General features: G+C 53.8%; 1 protein-coding gene across 1 annotated transcript in view; it reads left to right on the top strand.

The window, feature by feature from the left end:
• MYLK (myosin light chain kinase) overlaps positions 1-20,080 on the top strand; it is a 184,635-nt gene that overhangs the window by 102,786 nt on the left and 61,769 nt on the right. Inside the window, exons 14-17 of the mRNA XM_028492960.2 lie at positions 321-392; positions 832-1,889; positions 8,307-8,423; positions 16,585-16,671. Coding sequence (XP_028348761.1) covers positions 321-392; positions 832-1,889; positions 8,307-8,423; positions 16,585-16,671 — 1,334 coding nt within the window. The remainder of the gene's footprint in view (positions 1-320; positions 393-831; positions 1,890-8,306; positions 8,424-16,584; positions 16,672-20,080) is intronic.

Here is a 20,080-nt window from a genome sequence, read left to right on the forward strand (position 1 = left end):
ATCCTCCCGGACCGGGGCACGAACCCGTGTCCCCTGCATCGGCAGGCGGACTCTCAACCACTGCGCCACCAGGGAAGCCCCTTTTTTTCCTTTTTAAACAAGAGCTGGAAAAATAAAGTGGGGGAGGGCCCTGCCCTAAATCTAGGTCTGGTGTGGGTGTGTTAGGGTCACAGCTTAGCCCAGGGTCCTGTCTTCCCTGGGGTCAGCCAGCCAGCCTGTGGCCAGGTTCCTGCCTGCCCTGCCCTCCTCACAGCCCTAGGCTGGGCAGGTCCTTGGCCCAGAAAGCCTCTTGATCTGTACTGATCCCTTGAATTCTTCAGGAACCGGGTTGGTGAATGCAGTTGCCAGGTATCACTGATGCTACAGAGCAGCCCTGCCAGAGCTGTCCTGCGGTGAGTACCACCCAGGGGCTGGCCAGCCAGACCCCGTGCCACCACCCACCCACCTTCCTCCTGGTCCCAGCAGGCCCAGCCCAGCAGCCCCAGATTGTTTGTATCCTCCAGTAGAGGCTGCCCGAGCCAAGTGGGAGAGATTGGAAGGGGAATGAGGGAGGGAGAGCAGGGGAGGGGAGGGGGGGGTGAAAATTTTTTTTTTTTTTTTTTTTTTTTTGGCATACACCCTTATAAGGCTACTGAAGTCATTACCGATGTAACAAACCAACTAAGCAAGCAAGCGCCTCTCACCAAAGTTCCCTTCTATAAACACGGCCTGGCCAGCCCCCCTCCCCTCCGCCCTCCCTCCCTCCCTGGGGATTTGCTCTCCCCTGACGTCTCTTTCTTACCCAGCCCCTTTCCCTCCTGCTACTTTCCTTTTTCCCTTCACTGGTCGCAGGGGGAGGGAGCCTGCCAGCGGTGAGGGCCTCTGCAGCCGGGGAGCTGGCGCTGATGGTGGTGGAGGTGGCAGCTACGGGAGCCTGAGGCCCGGCTGGCCAGCAGGAGGGCAGGGCGGGCCCGACGAGGGAGACGGCGAGGGCGTGCGCGGGGTGCTCACGAGGCGCGTGGAGACGCGGCAGCACACGGAGGAGGCCATCCGCCAGCAGGAGGTGGGGCAGCTGGACTTCCGCGACCTCCTGGGCAAGAAGGTGAGTACCAAGACCTTGTCTGAAGAGGACCTGAAGGAGACCCCAGCCGAGCAGATGGATTTCCGCGCCAACCTGCAGCGGCAGGTGAAGCCGAAGACTGTGTCGGAGGAAGAGAGGAAGGTGCATAGCCCCCAGCAGGTGGACTTCCGCTCTGTCCTGGCCAAGAAGGGGACTCCCAAGACCCCTGTGCCTGAGAAGGTGCCACCTCCAAAACCTGCCACCCCAGATTTTCGCTCCGTGTTGGGTAGTAAGAAAAAATTACCTGCAGAGAATGGCAGTAACAACTCTGAAGCCTTGAACGCCAAGGCAGCAGAAGGTCCCAAGCCTGCAGGCAATGCCCAACCTTCAGGATTTCTGAAAACCGTGGGCAATGCCAAGCCGGCCGAGACCCCCAAACCCGTGGGTAATGCCAAGCCGGCCGAGACCCCCAAACCCTTGGGTAATGCCAAGCCGACTGAGACCCCCAAACCCTTGGGTAATGTCAAGTCAGCTGAGACCCCCAAACCCTTGGGCAATGCTAAGTTGTCCGAGGGCCCCAAACCAGCTGGGAACGAAGAACTTAAGAAGGAGGTTAAGAATGATGTGAACTGCAAGAGGGGCCATGCAGGGGCCACAGATAATGAAAAAAGACCTGAGAGCCAAGGGACAGCCCCAGCCTTCAAGGAGAAGCTACGCCATCTCCGTGTGGTGGAGGGCGAGAAACTGCTGCTCCAGTGCCAGGTGTCCTCTGACCCCCCGGCCACCATCACCTGGACACTGAATGGGAAGATGCTCAAGGCTACCAAGTTCATTGTCCTCTCCCAAGAAGGTAACACGGTTGGGGCCGGGAGGAAGGGTAGCTCTGCCCCAGCCACTGTCAGCTCCTGGAGCCCTGGCTTGTTGATGGTGTTAGTAGCCCAGAGCCTGGGTGGGAAAGGCCACTCTCTGTGCCCCTCACTCACAGGATTGGTGCCCGCCACACTCCATGGCTGGGGGACAGGGGTGGGTGCCTGCTCCCCCAGGCACGTTCCCGGATCTCGGCATCTGTCTGGCAGAGCCCCGTCATGGCACCCCTAGGCGTGGCTCCTCAGAGCAGGCCTGGGCTAATGCCCGGCTTCGGCCCAGAGAAGGCTCCGATCATAGGCTTGGCAATGGGGGCACTGGGGCTAGGGCTGACCAGGGGCTTGGGGCTGGGAACTGCCTTTGAAGCAGTATTTTAGGTTCAGGTCAGGGTGTGCAGTGACGGGATGTGATTTGGGGTCAACAGCTTAAGTCTTGATAACGTTGTGTGTTTGAAGGGACCCGAGGGGGAAGCAAATCCCCAAGCAGCCCCTACGGCACACACTCACAGGCAGACAGAGCCACTCGCTTCCTAATTTGGATGAGACTTTTGTTTGCTGGTATTTCACATTCTTGGGTTGTGGAGAGAAGAGGGGGGGCCCTAAATCCTGCCATCTGAGGCCTTTCAGGGTTTGGAGTTCTCAGATGTGCCAATTTAACCTAGAGGAGAGATGGGGACGAGAGGGCTATTTTCTCTGACCCCTCATTTGGTTTGAAATGTTTCCGTAAATCCCAGTCCTGGATGGGAGCTCCAAGGACAGCAGGCTTCCCACGCCCCACTCTGGTGGCCGGCCCTAGGATAGAGTCTGGCCTGACTCGAGGCTGATGCTGGTAGCTCTGGACAGGGCAGAGCACAAGCTCCCGGGGACGTGGCATTTTAACCTTGAGGGGTGGAGGGCAGTCAGGGCAGAGGCCCTAGCAGACAGGTCCTGTCAAATCCAGATCAGCTGAGACAGAAGCACTCCCCCCCTCTGTGCTGCCTTCCTTCCCGTCCTCTGAGTGCACCCCTCTCCACCCCTCCTTCACCCCTCATCTGGCTTTCTTCCTTCTTCTTAAAAACCCTAATGAAGCATTTGAAAATAGCATTATCCCTCTCAGCTCACGATGGAGTTTCTGTCTTCATTCTGCAGCTCAGACAGCAAATCTGGAACAGTTGAGCGTTTTGAATCTAACTGCTAAAGGAGTAAAGGGGAAATTGGCCAGGAGAAGAAAAAAAGGGTGTCTTCTCTGCTAATGTGTTGACACCATAGCTTTTCCACATGAAAATCCTCAGCTTGGTAGGGGCCTCCAGAAGTCATCTCATCCATCCCCCTGCCTCTGCTAGTTCGGCCTTTCCACACACAGGAAGGTATGGGGGGGTCACCATGGTGGGATGAGATGTCCAGGGGAGTGGATGCCAAGCCTTCCCTGCCACCTCTGTGGGCCCCTCCTGTTGGAAAGTTTCGGGTAAAACTGACCCGAGACCTCGACCAGGACAATTTCCCAGGTTACCCTGTGGTGACCTCACAACCACTACACTGCCCGTCTCACAGAGAAGTTAAGCACTTTGCCCAAGGCTGCACAGCTAGTTAGTAACAGAGCTGGGATTGGAAGGCAGGCAGTTGAGTTCCAACGCCTAGACCGCTGTGCTCCATCACCTCTTAGTTAATTCTCGTTAGCGTGTCCGCATCCTGGTCCTTCCCTGATCAGCTCCCCGAGAGCGTTGCCTATCAAGGGAAAAGGCTAATGGCTGTTTATTCCACAACACTGTCAACAGTTGTCAGGAGGCTGGAAGACTGGCGGTGCCCTCTGGGCTTGTGAGTTTCTGGTATTTTCACTGCAGTAGAGGAAGCTGACCTTGAAACGGGCCTGGTAGGGAGAAGGCCTGGTCTCAAAGCAGCAGCCACGCTCTGTCCACTGTCCCTTCTCTAGTGCTTCCCTGTCCAAATCTACAAGAGCCCGGGTCAAACACAGACCCAGGAGAAAACCTGCGGTAAAGCCTTGTCAGTGACCACTTCAGGAGGCTCCGCTGCAGGGAGTGGGGCCTCTGAGAGGTATGAGTAAATCTGCTCTCGATAGATCTGGAAAGAGAGGACACACACGCACAGTGATAAACCTCTTCCAGCCAAGTGCCGATGATGAGCTGCTGGGAGTGAGAGGAGAGGGAGCTGAGTGCTGGGCCGCAGGGAGAGGCTGGTGGTGAAAGAGCAGGGCCTTGATCTGAAGTGTGAAGGCAGGCAGGGCTCGCAGCAGGAGAGGGAGGGTGTGGGCTTCCCAAGCAGGAACACAGGCAGCAGCCAAGGCAGGCCCACTCCCAGCATCATCTGGGCTCGAGAGGGAGGCGCAGCCCCATTGCATCCCCTATCATGCTAAGGAACTCAATTCTAAAGGCAGTAGGGAGCCATGTAAGAGTTGGGAATGGAGAGCAATAGACACAAAGCCGGGGTTTACGGGTTTTCATTGATTCTGGTCCCAAAGACAAGGAAGGAGCTTACCGAAGAGGGTGGGGAGAAAGGTGGTGAGGCCTGGACGAACAAGGTAGCCATGGCCACAGACAGGAGATAACCAGTGCAAGAAGCAAAGGCAGAATTAACAGAACCTGTTGCCTGGCTTGGAAGGGTGGGCGGCTGGGGTAAAGGAGAGGAAGGGGTGGAGGAGCACTGAGTGTCCATGTGTGGGTGACTGGGTCACAGTGATGGCACCAGTGGAAATAAGGAAGGAAGCTGGTGTTTTGAGGGGTTTGTAGGGAGAAGGGGGGTTGCTAAGTGGGTTTCCCCATCCTTCACACCCTACTGAGCATCCTCTCCACCCCCGCCTCCCTGACTCGGAACCCTTCTTGCTCCACTGCACTGAGCCCCCTTCTGTTACCTCATCTAAGATCAAGATTCGCTTCCTCCAGGACTCCTTCCCAGACTGTTGTCCCTGGGGCCTTTGGCCATGACAGACTCTTGTGCTCTTCCCCCATCAATGTGTGTGTCTGTGATCTACTGCTGGTGGGCACTGTTGATAGGTTTCAGGGGTGCTTCTCTGAACCCTGTACTTGGATAGGGCTCATAGCCCACAGGCCCCCCAAAACATGATTATGTCCACTCTGTCTAGCACCAAGGAGAGCAGGAGAGGTGTGATGGCAGTCAGTTGAGTTGACTGTTCATTCTTAGAGGGACCCGTGGAGGTGTCCTTGCTCTTCTTGCGTCCCCCAGAACGGCAGGGCAGATGGCGCTCACTTACAGCAGCTGGGCCTGCCCTCCAGGCCTGCAGAGTGGCCTCACCAGGCCCTTTCTGGACCTGCAGCAGCGCTGCTCAGGCCTTGGCCCAGGACTGGGAGGCCCATGGCTGGCCAGTGAGCTCTGCACTGCTCCTGAGAAGTGCTTTCATCTTTATGCCTTGTTTCCTGTCCCCGGGCCAGGCTTCTGTCCCTGGCAAACATTTCTCCCCATCTATGAATGAGGGTTCATTTTTGTTGCTGCTGTCAACCGATGATTCATTTTTAATCGCCTTCAGTGTGGGATCTTTTGCAAAGGCTTTTTCAAAACCTGTGTAAGTCCATCCTACAAAAACACAAGGATTTATACAGCACCTACTATGTGTGAGGCAGTATTCTAGCCCTTTTCATTGTATGCATAATCCACTTGAAGAATTCTGAGTTAGGCATTTTTTTTTCCTTTTAGAAACTATACTGTCTTTTTCAATGGTAGGTTATGTTTGATTAAGTGTTCATGACTTTCTGTTGCATAGATCCTACCAGATCACCTGCTCCAGAAATATGCCGTGGACATTCTCAGAACGGCTATTTTTTGTTTTTAAACTGACTGCATTCCAGGCTCAGGAAAAACATTCATAATAGTCACAGTCACTGCCCTCCATGATCTAGCGTGGGAGAGAGGCTGTGTTTCAGTAATGGCCTTGGGAGACAAGCTCTGATAAAGGTGAACACAGGGCACAGAAGAGGTCCACCTATGGCCAGGGGTGCTTAGAGATGGCAAGGAAGGCACCATCCCTGAGGAGGTGACCTGGAGCTGAGTTGTACTGTCCCGGCATGCCGGGGGACCAGGTCAGGAGACACTGCTGACTGAGGGCAGCCTCGGAGCAGAGCCTCTAGGGCTTGGGACCACTCCCTCTACCTCGTACACCCCATGCCTCCTCTCCCCACACACTCAGAGACAGCACAAGACGGTGGGGTGGTCTTCAGACTCTGTGGCCTTGAGGGGCTCTCCCAGGGACCGGTCTAGCTGAGCCCTTCATGGGATCCCTGGTTCCCATCCCCCTAACCTTCCTCTCAAAATTCCCCACCAGGCTGAGGCTTCTCAAAAAAAACTCTGGGAAACAGTTTTTCTTCTGGAGGTCAGGAATAAGCTGTCCCACAGGAAATACCAGATGCTTCCATCTGGGCCAGCCCAGCCTCCAAGCCTGCCGGGGGCCCTCCCCCAGCCCACGCACATGGCCAGGGGTCCAGGCTCTGAGCGGCTTGGAAAAACTGCCTTTCTGATGCTTTCCCCCCCGTGAAGGGCGAGGGCTGTGGTCTACATGCTCCACCTCTCCTGGGGGTCTCACTACTGTTTTGTCCCATTTGGGTTTAAGGCTGAAGGCAGCTGGGGGACTGAAGCTGAGAGACAATCAAGGATCCGACCAGGATGTCTGTTGGCAGTAGGATATCTGCTCCCCGAGCCTTAGCCTCAGACTGGGGGAAAATGGCAAGATGGGGTCCGTTTCTTCTAAGCCTCAAGTTTGGGGGCCAGAGGTCATCTTCGCATGCCCCTGCCCTCCCGGATGAATGGAAATTCCTCTCTCTAGACGATAGTAACCCTCATTCCCTGATTCCTGTGCTTCATAGTTTTTGCTCTCACAACAGAGTTCCTAAAAATCCAAAACCTAAATCCTTTCTGCTGCAGTGTCTGCAGATTCCGTCTCCTAGCCACAATGGGAAGAGATCCTGAGGCATCGCCGACCCCGGTGGTGGGAGAGCATAGTGAGGTCCTTCTGAGAGGTGGGGTCTCAGCGAGAGTGTAGGACGGAGGGGCGCAGATCAGCCATCCTGCCCCAAGGGGTCGACAGGACTGAGGTTTCCCTGTTGAAGACCTTACCCATGTGCCAGGAAGTAAAGAGAACTATTCTGTCTCTGCTTTCTCCTCCAGCCTCAGTGAGGTTCTCTGGGAAGAACTGACGTCACCCTTCCTCTCTCTGAATATCCTGGTATTTGTTGGTCAAGTCTGTGCATCTATCTAATGGGGGTGCGGGGACTTTTGAGATCAAAGACCATGCTGCTTCGCATACACACCTGGGATGCACACAGCTCTGCCCGCTCAGAGCCAGTGACTTGTGCCGGGCAGTGTGGCGGAAAGGGAGGTGGCCGGGGCCAGTGGCTCCAGGCGGCAGGATGCACGTGGCTCTGGCTGTATCCTCCTCCTCTTATGATGATGGCTGCCCTGACGACAGGGCAGCTTTGGGCAGGACGCCGTGCTGCTGGCTTGTGTGTGTGTCTGATGGCAGGAACGAGGGTACTGCTGCCCTCCTGCCTGGCCCAGCAAACCCAGTCCTCAGCTGGTGTCTCCCCACACCCTAAGGGAAACTCCCCAAACGTGTCCCCCAGGGAAGTAGCCAGCCCTGGGATGAGAGAGCTAGGATGGGTGAGGACCAGACTTCTGTTCATGCCCAGCCTGACCCCTCCTTCCCCCAACCAGGCCAGAAGAAGTGTGCTGGGGCAAGGGTAGCCCCGTGGAAAAGAAGGCCATCCCTCTCTCAGGGGACCAAAGGACCCTGCACTGAGAGAGGCAGCCCCACAGAGCCCCTCTCCCAGCCCAGGGCCCCTCATCGGCCATGATTCTCAGCTCAGATACCATTCCTGAAAAGCCAGCTCCAGGGTCCCAGGCTGGTCACTGTCTCCTCCCAACAGATCTGCCCACAGGCCAGTGTCCCTGCTGGACAGGGGCTCCCGCCCTCCCCCCCTCACCTCTTTGTTCAAAATGCCCTTTTCTAGGATGCATTCCCAGAAGCATTGCTGTAAGCAGGGCAGAGTGTCCTCACCTGCCACTGTCCCTCCCACAGTCTGTGGACCCGAGCCTGACCACTGCTTGTCTCTCTTGGTGACATCCAGTGTGAGGGCCTGGGTCCATCTGCCCCGTCTGTTGTGCTGATGCTCTCCAAAGGCAGAGGCTGTTTCTCTCTCTTCTTCTTACCTTTCTATCATATCCCCAGGAGAGAACTTGCTGGGGTGGTGGTGGGGGGGCGGTTGGGTATATTTAGGGATCAGTTATCCTGGATCTGGGTTATCAGCAAAAAGTGCCTTGGCTTTGGTGGGGTGAGCAGGTTGGTTCCCACAGGGCCTCTGATTTCTGGGCGTGTGAATAACACTCGCTCTGATGCTCCAAGTGCCCGGCAGGTGTTGGGCTCAGACCTGGTCCACTCAACACGTGTTCCTCTTCCTGCCCAGGCTCACTGTGCTCCGTGTCCATTGAGAAGGCACTGCCCGAGGACAGAGGCTTATACAAGTGCGTAGCCAAGAACAGCGCCGGCCAGGCTGAGTGTTCCTGCCAAGTCACCGTGGACGGTAGGTCGTGCCCACCCACCCCTGCCACACGTAGAATCCCCGCTTCTCAGCGCCCCCTTCCCACCGTACCTGAGCAGGGCTGCAGCCGAGGCTGCCATCCCAACCTGAGGCGTTCACTTTGTGGGTGACAAACCATCTTTTGCAGAACAATGAGACCGGAAGGAAAGTAGGAGCTCCACTTGGTGGTCCCCTGTGGCCTCACAGCCCTGCCCCCGGCTGGGAAGAGGGCTGCTCACCCCCCTCCCCAGTCCTGACCCTCACATGCCATTCAGGGAAGGGTGAGACAGGGCAGGAGGAGAGAAGACACACCCACAGGAAAATGACTACATAGTATTTTACAAGCCACAGCGAGCACGTGTCAGTGCCAGCAGGACAGACCCGTGAGGAAGAGGGGAGAGAGTGAGGTCCGAGTGGGGACATTTCCTCCAGGAGGTGAGTAGGGGCTGAGGCTTCGGGTAATGGGGACAGGCCTGCCTCTGCAGTTAGAGAAAAGTAATCATAATACAGCAGAGGGAGAGGAAGAGACGCGTGGGGACGGAGAGGCTTACCAGATCTGAGTGGAGTTGCTTGTGAGGAAGGGGCGAGTCCAAGCTGTATGGAGTGGGGATTTGTCCTAAAGAAATGCAGGTAGTGTGTTTGTGACTCTCCTTTCCTCCTCTGTGTAGGGTTAGAATTAGAGGCTTGGAAGTAGATGGTTTAGGCCACCACCCTCACTTGACGGGACGGGACACCCAGGCTGTTCAGAGAGGGAAAGCTTCCCTCATGAGGTTCCCTGCTCTATTGAGGGCCGAGCCAGGGCCAGAGTCCCACCTTGGGACTTTCAATCCAGTGCCCTTTCTTGGTATTTCGTTACTTGCCTGGAACTGTCTGAAAAGGCGGTTTGGGGAAAACAGTTTCTTGCCCTTGAAATGCCTGGTTAGTAACTATCAGTGACACATTAAAAGCTAGTGTCCAAATAAGGCATCTTGAAGACCAGCTTTGTTGTTCCTCTGACTTTGAATGTAATCACTTGACTTCTAAACCCCTAACCTGTTTCACCCCCATTCCACAAGAAGTGGAATCATTGTCTCCATTCTGGATTTTGTAATGTGATTTCCTGATCATAAAAGCCGAGATCCGTGATACATAATGAGTGGGAGAAAAGAAAAGAGAGTCTTAAAAACCAAAGTCTTTTTTAAAAACACATAATGGCAACACAAATTAAATTGTCAGTAGCCAACAGTAAACCTGAAACTATAGAATATTGTGGGTGTCTCCCTGGAGTTCTGTGAATGTGTTTGTCACAGGGGCTCTTGAGTCTAAGGGAGCAGATTCCATGGGTCAAAGTGTATGGTCAGTTCAGAAGGGGGCTTGAAACACGTTTTGAGGCTAGGGGCTGCTGCTTCTGATTACTCTTGTCACCCACCCAGGTCAGAGTTCTGCTTCTTTCTAGACAGGTACTGCAATTTAAAAAACAGTGTTTCTGGGAACTTGACCCCAGAAACCTATTTCTAACAGCGCCACACTTGGGACCCATGCTGGTTCCAGAAGGAAGCCCCGCCTGTTAATGAGGTTATCTGCTTTTGGAATCCCTAGCTTCTTCGGGTCCTATTTACATGGCTAGCTGAAGGCAGGACGGCAATTCATTCTCCTTATCTGCAAAGTGTCAGCACCTTTTCCAGAAAGAGCAAATGGCTCATTTTTAAAAATTTCCTTTTTCCCTAGAGAATACATTTGGGGATTCTTTTTTTTTTTTTAAGGTTTGGGGAATTCATTCTGCAACTTAAAGGGCTTTCTTTGCCCCTAAGTTTGTCTCCTTCTAATCTTGGCCATCGTAATGCATCTATGGTTCCTTCAGAGGGGCCTCTGCAGGGTTTGGCCTCAGACTACAGACTGGGATGTGGGTCTTAGGAGAAGTGCTAGGAAGGGGATGAGAGGGAGACCAGCTGAGATAACAGGGCCGACTCTGGGTTAATTGGGGTTTTTTTTGTATTTTTTCAAAGAGAAAAAGGGAAGGGCAGCCCCCCTCCACACCCACTCTTTTCCCTGTTGCCACACCTGGAGCTATGTTCTTGTCCTTCCTGCCACATTTAGCTTTATCTTTCCATCAAGAGCCACCTCTGGGCAAACAGGAAAGGACTACAGGCTCCTGAGCTGCTCCCCCGCCCCCTTTCAGCATCTTTCCCCTTGTGCTCCTCTCAGCTAAATCGGCTTCAAGTCCTGCTCTGTCCCCGATCCTCTCAGCTCTCCCCGCACCCTTAGGCGATAGTACCTGGCTTAGAGGTCCCCATGGGCCCATGCACCCTTTGACATTATAGGCAAACTTTTATGTGTTTGTGGATTAGAGCATTTTTCTGAAGAAAGGGTCCACGGTTTTTAAACAAATTCTTAAAAGAAGTCATGAATTAAAATACAGTGAAGAACCACTTGCCCTAAGAAGTAACCTTGACTGAACTTTGAAGCCTAGTTTTTGGGCAGGGTCTTCCATTGCTCTCCATCTGCAGCTGCCCTGCTAAACCTCTTGATAAGACCAGTCTTGCTTCCCTCCTAAGGGGCTGCGAGGTCCTTCTCCTCTCGGGGTGGGGACCACAGCTAATGCTGATGTCAGGCTGGCCTTGCCCCCGACAGTCACTCACTATCACTCACGTAGCCTGTGCTGGACACCGTTTAGACTATATATCTGTGGCTAATAGAATGATGTATTTCAAGACCTCACGAAAATGACTTTGGCTCATTGGCTGTTCCGTATTAGCCACACTACTTTTTCCCTCTTATAGAAAAGACAGAGGGAGGTAGCCTTTATAATGCAGCACATCTGGCTCTTTTAATCCTGCCTTTTGGGTTGTTTCCATAAGAAAAAGGGTGCTCTGTGCACTTTCTTGATTATGGTCATACCGCCATTCCTTCAGGTTAGCAGCAGACATGTCAGCTTGTACCACAGAAGGCAGCTGAAGCCTGGGGTCGGTAAGGACTTGTCAGAAAACTCACCCAGGAGGAGAAAAAGCTGACCTTCAAGACCTGCCATGGCCTGCCGTGGCCAGAAGCTCTTGTGCATTTTTAGTTTATGCAGCAGTTGGGCAGGGTATCTTTCTCAGCGGGAAAACCCAGGCTCAGCGAGGGTCAGCAGCCTTCCCCAGTCACTCAGACGGTAAGCAGGAGATGCCGTTCCCCTGGGTGTCTCTGATCCCAAAGCCCAGGCCCTTCGAGCCACCCTGCACAGGGAGTCACATGACTTCCTGGCATGAGTTACCCTGGCAGGACTCCAACCCAGGTGTGTCTGGTTCCAAAGACTGCACCTTTCCACCACCCGCACGGCCTCCCTGTCTAGTGAATAACATGGCAGTGCCCACTGTCCAAGAGATCCAGGTCTTCCTTACCAACAGCCCTTCTTGCTGGGAAGTGTCCTTCTGCACCTCTTGCCTGAGTGGCCCACTCCCTCTCATTCAGACCCAGGTGAGAAGTGAGGAAGCAAAGCCCTTTGTAGGCCCAAATCCCAAGACCGGGCAGATCAGGCCACCCTTCCCAGCCACCTTGCCAAGGGCATCCGTCGGGCCTCAGCTACCAGTGAGATCAGGGGCTTTGTAACCATGGAGGCTGGTGTGTGCGTTTGGTAGGGGGTGGCGTTCCCATGGGCCTTCTGTCAACCCGTATGTCAGCGCCCGCTCTGCTGCTGGGGCTGGGGTTAAAAGCAGTGAACGAAACAAGTTCCTGTTCTCAGAGCCTTTACATTCGAGTGAGGGAGAGACAAAAAAACGGATGAACAGATATGTCATACGATCTCAGGCAACAACACATGCTGTGAAGAAAGCAAAGCAGGGTGATGGGGGAGCGTGCTATATTGTTGGAGAGGGTGAGGCCTCTCTGAGGAAGAGGCATTTGAACAGAAGCCTGAAGGCATTTGGGAAGGAGTCCCAGCAGTAGCATGGCAGAGGTGAGGAACAGGAGCAAAACCCTGAGCTGAGACTGTACGGGAGACACTCCCAGAAGGAGAGGTAAGGAGGCCAGGGTGTCCGAGCCCCGGGCCAGGGGCAGAGTGGTAGGAAATTAGACAGAGGAGGACCAGATCTGCAAGGCCATGTAGGCTGTGACCAGGACGCTGGATTTTATTATAAGTGCAGTGGGACAGCCCTGGCCGTTGTAAAGGATCACTCAGGTGGTGACCAGACCCAGGAGGGGTAAGAGGGAGAGAAGATTCGAGGTTGCCACGATAGCCCAGGCATGAGATGATGGCAGCTTAGACTATGGAAGAGGTGGGAAATGACCAGATTTATAATGTTTTGACAGTACAGCTGATAAGATCTGCTGATGAATTGGAAATAGACAGAGAGAAAGGGAAGTCAAAGGTGACCCTTAGTTTTCGTGAGGGAGCACAGGTCAATGGTGGTACCACCTACTAAGATCAGAATGGGTAGGGGTGGGGGACAGTCAAGACTCTCGTGCGTGTGAAGTTTAAGGTGTTGTGAAGTTTAAGGTGAGGAGGGAGGTCGGGGTTAGAGGCAGGACGTGAGGAGCCATCTTCATGAGGCCACTGAATGCCCTGGGAGTAGATGAGGTCCCCAGGGGTGGATGTGGATGGAGGAGGGAAGGAGAGAGTCCAACACTGACCAGTAAGGCAGGACAGAGGTCTGCGAAGGAGACGGAGAAGGACTGGCCATGGTGAGACAGGAAGAAATCAAGCAGAGAGGGGTGTCCCAGAGGCCAAAGGGTGATCATTTCAATAAGAAAGGAATGATGGAGATCAATGTGTCAAAAGGCTCTGCCAGGTAGAATAAGATGAGCCTGGGCATTAGCCATTGGATTTGGCAACTTGGGGCGATTTGCAACTGTAAGAAGGGAGTTTAGAGCCTAATTTGAGGTGTATGCAGCTAATAAGTAGCTGGGTGGGGATTTAAACCCACACCTTGGCTCCTATAACCACTGTGGTCCACTGCCTCCATGGCCAGGGAGCCCTTCTGACTGTGGCTGAGCCGACCCCCACTTCTTTTGTTGGCCTCGGTCTGCTCCCACTCCCATTTGTTCTTTATATTGTCTCAGGCAGCTAAAATGTATTAGGTTGAACTAAGTAAAATTGCTATCTTAGTAGGTGAAAAACACTTGAATATTGGCGAATGGTGTGGTTCAACCTGAAACACGGGTGTAAAGCACTTAGCATCGTGCCAGGCACGGCCTGAGTACCCAATAAATGCCAGCTCTTACTCCACATCTCATTCACTCCTCTGTTGGGGTGTTGTTTTTCCCTTTTTCCTGGTGAAGAAGGTCAGGAACTTGCCCAAGGACTCACAGTCACCGGCCTGCAGAGCCAGGAAGGCACTCATCCTGACCAGAGAGCTCTCTCCCTCCTGATTTTGCCAGCATGCTGCTTGCTCCTGGGCAGAGAGAGAGAGAGAGAGGCCAGCCCCTCTGCCCTGCTCCCTCCTGGGGCTCCTGGAAGCTCAGACCCCCCTCCCAGAAGCCTCCCAAGACCTCACTCCCCCTGCCTAGGGTTGCAGCTCTGGGAATGACCTCTCTCGGGAGAGACAGAAGAAGAAATGCTGCATTGGAAGGCTGAGCCCAGAGTTAGCCCAGGAGTGGAAGGGGTGAGGCATTGTCCATATAAGGACACGTTTTCCTCTCTATGTTGAGGCCCCCCCCACCTCCTCACACCACCACCTTCCTCCCTCCTGCTTCTTTGGGGGCACCAGCAGACCAGCAAAGGACTCCAGCCCTGGGGCCCAGATCTAGAAATGGAGTTCAGTTTCATCACAAAATGATTAAAATAGACAGAAAATACATGCTGCTCTTAAACTTTTATTACTATTATTTTTATCCCCTGGGCAGCCATGTGAGCACAAAGCTGGTTCTGATTAAGCACGTGGTCCTGTCGGCCCACTCCTTGCTGTGGTTCTCACGGACAGACTGATGGCTAGTGGCTCGTGGTGCAGACACAGCCCACAGGAGGCGGGGTGCTGCAGAGGGAAGAGGGGGCTCGTTCCACCCCTGTGGGGCTCCAAGTCTGGGGGTGTGCCTGGTCTGCCAGGGAAACTTGAGCCCCTTCCCTCAGGGCCGGATGGAAAGATAAGGAACATCTACAAACAAGGCTCAAATCACATGATGGGGTGGTGTACTCACAAGTCAGTGTAAAGCAGGCACCTAAGAGCTGAGGACGGATGAGGAGGCAGGAAACATGCAGCAGGGGCCCATGGGGGGGGTGCTTTGTGAAGGTGGAGGATTCTAAAGCGGATTTGGGAAGGAGGCGAGGAATGGGGCGAACAGGAGAAATGAATGAACAGGTAAATGATCACCGTTGCAGGCATTCTCTCCCTAGAGCCTTGTAGTGTTGTGAGGCAGAGAAAATAAGTGTAGTTTCCCTTGTACAAATGTGGAAACAGAGACCCGGGGCAGCTGAAATTATTTGCCCACGATCCCAGGATTGCTGATGACAAAGCTGCAACTAGAGCCCTCTTCTCTTCATCCCTACTCTAATGATGCTTGGAAGCAAAGCCCATCATGACCCCACGAGGAGAGAAGGAATCTCAGTCCCTGTCTCCTTTCTTTCAGGAGCCCAGGAAAACTGGGCCTCTCCTCCTTTGCTTGCTTATGCCTCAGTTTCCCCATCAATTAAAAAAAAATCTTGGTCCTTCCTTGTCTCCCTCCTCTGAAGCCCCGGAACTCACCGGGAAAAAGACGGCAAAGCGAGTACTTATGCCAAGGAGGAGAGGACTGTCTGTGCACGCTCTGTCCTCGCCTCCTCTTCCTTAAAAGGGGGGGAAAACAAAGAAATTTCTGGGTGCACCTTTCTTTGAATTGTCATTGGTGCTGTCAGAAGTGCTGGTCTTGAAGGAACGGAAGAAGGGAGGGCCCCAGGCAGGGAACCATAGACTCACCCCATGACCTTGGCTTATGGCAGCCTGATCTGCAAATGTCAAGGGAAGTGTACCCGCCCAGCCCCTCGTTCTGTGCTTCCGAGCCCACCCCGCAAAGCCCCAGAAGCCCAGTCTAGGCGAGAGCACGTGTTAGAGTCTGGGATTGCCCCACCGTGGAGGCGGGGACAGGGAGATGGCCCTTCCTCCCCAGACAGGCCACAGGAATGTGGCCAAGCTTCAGCTGGAAAGTCCCACCCCCTCCCACCTCCCTCTATGCTTCCTGTTCAGGAGCAGGAAAAGGATGCACAGGAAGGGGCTGGGAGGGGGAGGCTCCCCCGCCCCCCGCACCGCCGCCGCACCCGGCATAGTCCCTGAAGAGAGTTCCTTGTGGGGAAAATGCTGGAGCCCAGTGATAGCGGTACAGCCAGCTCCTTCTTATCCCGGTCCCAGCAGCTTGCTAGGGTCCAGTCTCTTCTCGGCCCAGTGAGGGCCTTTTCCACCCAGCCCAGCGCTATGTCACCCTGCTGCCCTGACAAGGGAGGGTTTCCCCCGGCACCTTCCACACTGGGCATGAATGGGAAGAGGGGGAGTGGAGGACAGCCCTGTGGAGTTGTGCGCCCAGCCGGGCAGCGTTGCAGCTCTGCCCAGAGGCTGCCGCTGCAGGGTTCCAGTGGCTCTGCTTTGGGGAGGGTGCAGAAGCCCCCACAAGGGCTCCAAGGCTCAGTCCAGAGCCCGTGAGGCATGCCGGCCGCCTGCTTAGAGGCCTTCATCTGGTCTGGAGGTCTGAGTGTCAGTGTCCCTTGGTACAAGAGTCAGAGACAACAGGCTGCAAGCCCCCTCCAGACCATGAGCCCAGGGCAGCAACCCATCCCCTGCTTCCCCTGTTCAAGAGACCTCTCTACACAGAGCGGGCTTTTGGAAATCGAGAATGTTTAGCCCAAGTGAGTTAAGACCCAGTGAAGGGAAAAGATAGGCATTGGTGTGCAGAGGGGCTCTGGCTGTCCCCCAGCGCTGCCAGTGATGCGATTCTGGCGGCCCGTGCCTTCAGCAGAGGCGAAAGCGCTACCCAGCTCCCAGGACAGCGTGTCCATCCATCTTCAGGACAGCTGTGCTCTGCACCTGATTTATAAGGCCGGGTGGCGAGGACACTCCTTCTTTGGTGCTCTTGAGAGGAAGGTGCCTGGCCTGCCCAGCAGGCACCGAGGGCCCTCAGAGTGGAGCCGGGACAGCGCGGGGGGGGACTTGTTGGGGTTGAGGTGGGATGTTTATTGCAATGCCTCTTCTGCTTCCTTCCCTGGGCAGCTGCCTACTCATGTTTGTCGTTACCTGTTTTGTTCCAGATGCCCCCACCAGTGAGAACGCCAAGGCCCCGGAGATGAAAGCCCGGAGGCCAAAGAGCTCTCTTCCTTCCATGCTAGGAACGGAGAGTAAGTACTCGTTCAGCTCTTCCAGGCAAACCCGGGACTGAGGGCCGGCCGCTTCCCTGCCTGTGCTCCTCGGAGCCTGGCCCCTGCCACCACCCTGGAGCCCTGCGAGCTCCCGGTGACCGAGCCACTGGCCTTTTCTCACCCCTCCAAGGCCTGAGTGGTGTTACACATCCACATCCTCCTGCAGCGTCACTCAGGCCCCTTCTGCTTCCCACCAAGAACCCTGGGAGACCTTCCCCTAATCTCTCCCAGTTGAGTCTTTCCTGCCACATAGACCTTCTTACACAGTGGCTCTGATCAGATCACTCCTGGTTGGAGTGCCCAGCGGTCCCCAGAGCCCACCAGTCCCGTGCAAGTGAACCTCTCACACGTTGCCGTCCTGGCACACCTGCCACGTGTGTGCACACATTCTGACATCCAGCCTCAGCCTTTCTTTCCAAGAGCTGCCCCCCAGCTCCTTACTCCTATTTCATCCTCAAGCCAAACTGAGCTCCTCTATGTGCACCGGACACCCCCGTGTTCCTCCCTTTGTGCCTTTGCTCTGGCACCTCTCTTGTGGGACAGACTCCCACAGAAAAGTCATCTCATCCCTGAGCTCATCTTTGCTCCAGCTTGAAGGAACTCTTCCCTCCCGTGAGCCCCCGTAGCACTCAGCATACCCCTTCTGCCATTGGCTGTCCCCGTCCCAGGGTCACGGTGACGTGTCTGCGTCTCATCCTCCTTCCTCCTTTTTAAGTTCCGTGGGCCTCCACCTGGGCCAACTTAGGCGTGCACCTTTCAGGATGCCAGTGCCGTGACCTGCTCATAGAAAGGCCTTACCAGCATCTCTTAGAACAAACTTGCAGCTGTGGTCTAAATAGCCAAGCAGGGAAGGGGCTTCTCCTATGACTCTGCCTGACTCTCTCCCTCTTTTTGGATCTTGGCTTCCCACAGAACCCCTTATAAGCTTTTAGGCACTGTGCCTAGGGTCCACGGTGCTTTTACAGGCCCACAAAAATATTTCAATATCTTATAAAATTAGGGAAAAATTTAACTTTTAGGTCAAAGAAAATGTTTTAATTCATAACATTAATATAGTCATCTTTATACCAGGGCAGTTGTAAATTATAATTTATGTATGTATGTAAGTATATACATTTTTTTTTTTTCTTTAGTGAAGGGAAGGAGCCTTCAAAGGCAAAAGCGCTTAGACTCCACAAAGGTCATAATGCAGCCCTGGCTTCCGCTACTGATTAATTATTGGTCTAATTTTGTTAGAAGTATGCTTCGAAACCTCCAATTTTAACAAAAGATACAGGGTTGCTTGGGCATTGCCAACACACTCTGTGTTTTAAGAGAGCGAAAGACAAGACAAACTCTTAATTACCCATACTAATAAAGGGAAGTGAGCTAGATTAATTCAAAGGCTGCCTCTCTCTTTCCATTACAAGGCAGTGTTCTGTAACTTAGTTTTATTCTCATCTCTTCAAAGCAACCTATTTACCTTCCCAGTGAGGAGCCTGGGTTCCTCGTGCACATACCAGCCAAGCTCTTGGGGGTGGTAAGCACGCTCAGCCTTCAGTATGCCAGGGCAGCCAAATTGGAATGATGATTTCTCATGGATATTTAACCACGGGGAGCCTCCGATGATCACAAGCAGACGTTTAATAATAAGTTGTTGACAATGCATAAACAATTCTAAGAAAAACCTAGTGAGAATGGGTTAATGATTTTATCTTCCCAAAGGATTTCTTGGGCCTGTGTTCTATTTAGTTATGGGAAAAAGTCCTCGGGAGAGACATGGGATCTCATAAGAGCGCCAAGTGATGGTGAACTGGGTCTGATGCGATTGTTCTCCTCTCCTGGGAGCAGAAGCAGGAGGGCCTGGAGTTTGAGCTGGGAGGTCAGCAGCCTCCTGTCCTCAGCTCTGGCACATCTATTCCAGTGAGATCCCGAGGGGAGTGAGGTGGGGTCAGAGGAGAGCCGTGAAAGAGAAAAACAAACTGGAGACAGTGAGCAGACCCAGGACCTGGACTCTTTGCCCTGGAGAAGAGAAGGCTGTGGAAAACCCCAGCCAAGTTGTCATCATGCAGTTCCAGGGCAGGGGCTCTCAACCCTGGCTGCACGTTAGATTCACCTGGGGAGCATTTAAAACCACTGCTCCCTGCTGCACCCCAGACTAATTAGATCAGAATCTCTGGCAGTGGGGTCCCGGCTTCAGTGTATGTTTACGCCCCTGGGCCATTCCAAGGTGCTGTCAGCCAGGCTGGAAACCAGCTGTCCGGAGGGAAGCCCGGTGCCCTGGCACCGCTGGTCTTGGGAAGCAGAACCGGGTCTAACTCCACTAACTCGATTAAATGTGGAACCACCGCGGGCCCCCGGCCCAGGTCCTCAGGGCATTTCCATCACCCGCCTTTAGGGAGAGAGCAGGATGCTCTGGTGGGGTCTGGGCGCCATGGTTCTTTCCCCTCCCAAGGGTGCAGAGAAGGGGGGCTCAGTGGGCGGTGCTGCTCAGAGAGAGGGGCAGCTGCAAGTGCTTCATCTCCGTGGCAAACAAACACATTCGTGACTGCATCAACTCCAGCTGACACTGCTTGTCTGCTGAAGGGGAATTTCACTCTGTGTAGAAAGCCTTCAGGTTGGAGTTACAGACAGATGTCTTACTCCCAAAAGAATGGAAGTGTGTGTCTCTATGTATAGTAATGGCCATGTTGAATTCCTCTGTCGGCCCACACCTCCTGCCCCCCATCACCCCAGCCTGTCACTCCCTGGGGCACTGAGAGCATTAGCAGCGTTTTTCCTTAGAAACCTGCAGAGTTTCCTGGGTGCCTGTGTACCACTGTGCGGCTTCCTTCCCAGGAGCCTCCTGAGAAGGCAGCTGCCCAGGGATAGGGAATGAAGGGGGTGTCTTTTAGGTCTGCACCCCCAGTTCTTTTCTCACTTTGGGGGATAATTTATATGATTTATCAATTACATAAGTTAAATATTGCATGCCTTCTTGTTTACACATTTTAACTCGTACAGAAGTTTACCAAGTACAATGTGAAAGCCCTCTTTCATCTTACCCCTAATTTCACTCACCTCCTCAAATATATTCACAATTACTTTTTTCTGAATATTCACATGCACACATGCAAATATTTCAGTTGGATTTTTTTCTCACAGAAATGGAATTATGCAGTCTGTACACCTCTGCAACTTGCCTTTTTCTCTTAGCATTGCCGTCCCCAGTCCCAGACATCTCTGTTTCCATGAGAAAGCCCAGATTCTCACGTTGCTGAGTGGTCTGGCTGTGTATGTGTGTTCATTTTCATCAAGGGCTGGGAAGTACCTAATCTAACCAGGAAATCCATCTTTCCTCCAGTGACCGAGGGAAGGCTGAGTGGTTTCCTTGTCAAATAGATGGTGGCCAGATCCCTGTCTGCATGCC

This window comes from Physeter macrocephalus, chromosome 1 (assembly GCF_002837175.3).
Source record: "Physeter macrocephalus isolate SW-GA chromosome 1, ASM283717v5, whole genome shotgun sequence".
Classification (NCBI taxonomy): domain Eukaryota; kingdom Metazoa; phylum Chordata; class Mammalia; order Artiodactyla; family Physeteridae; genus Physeter; species Physeter macrocephalus.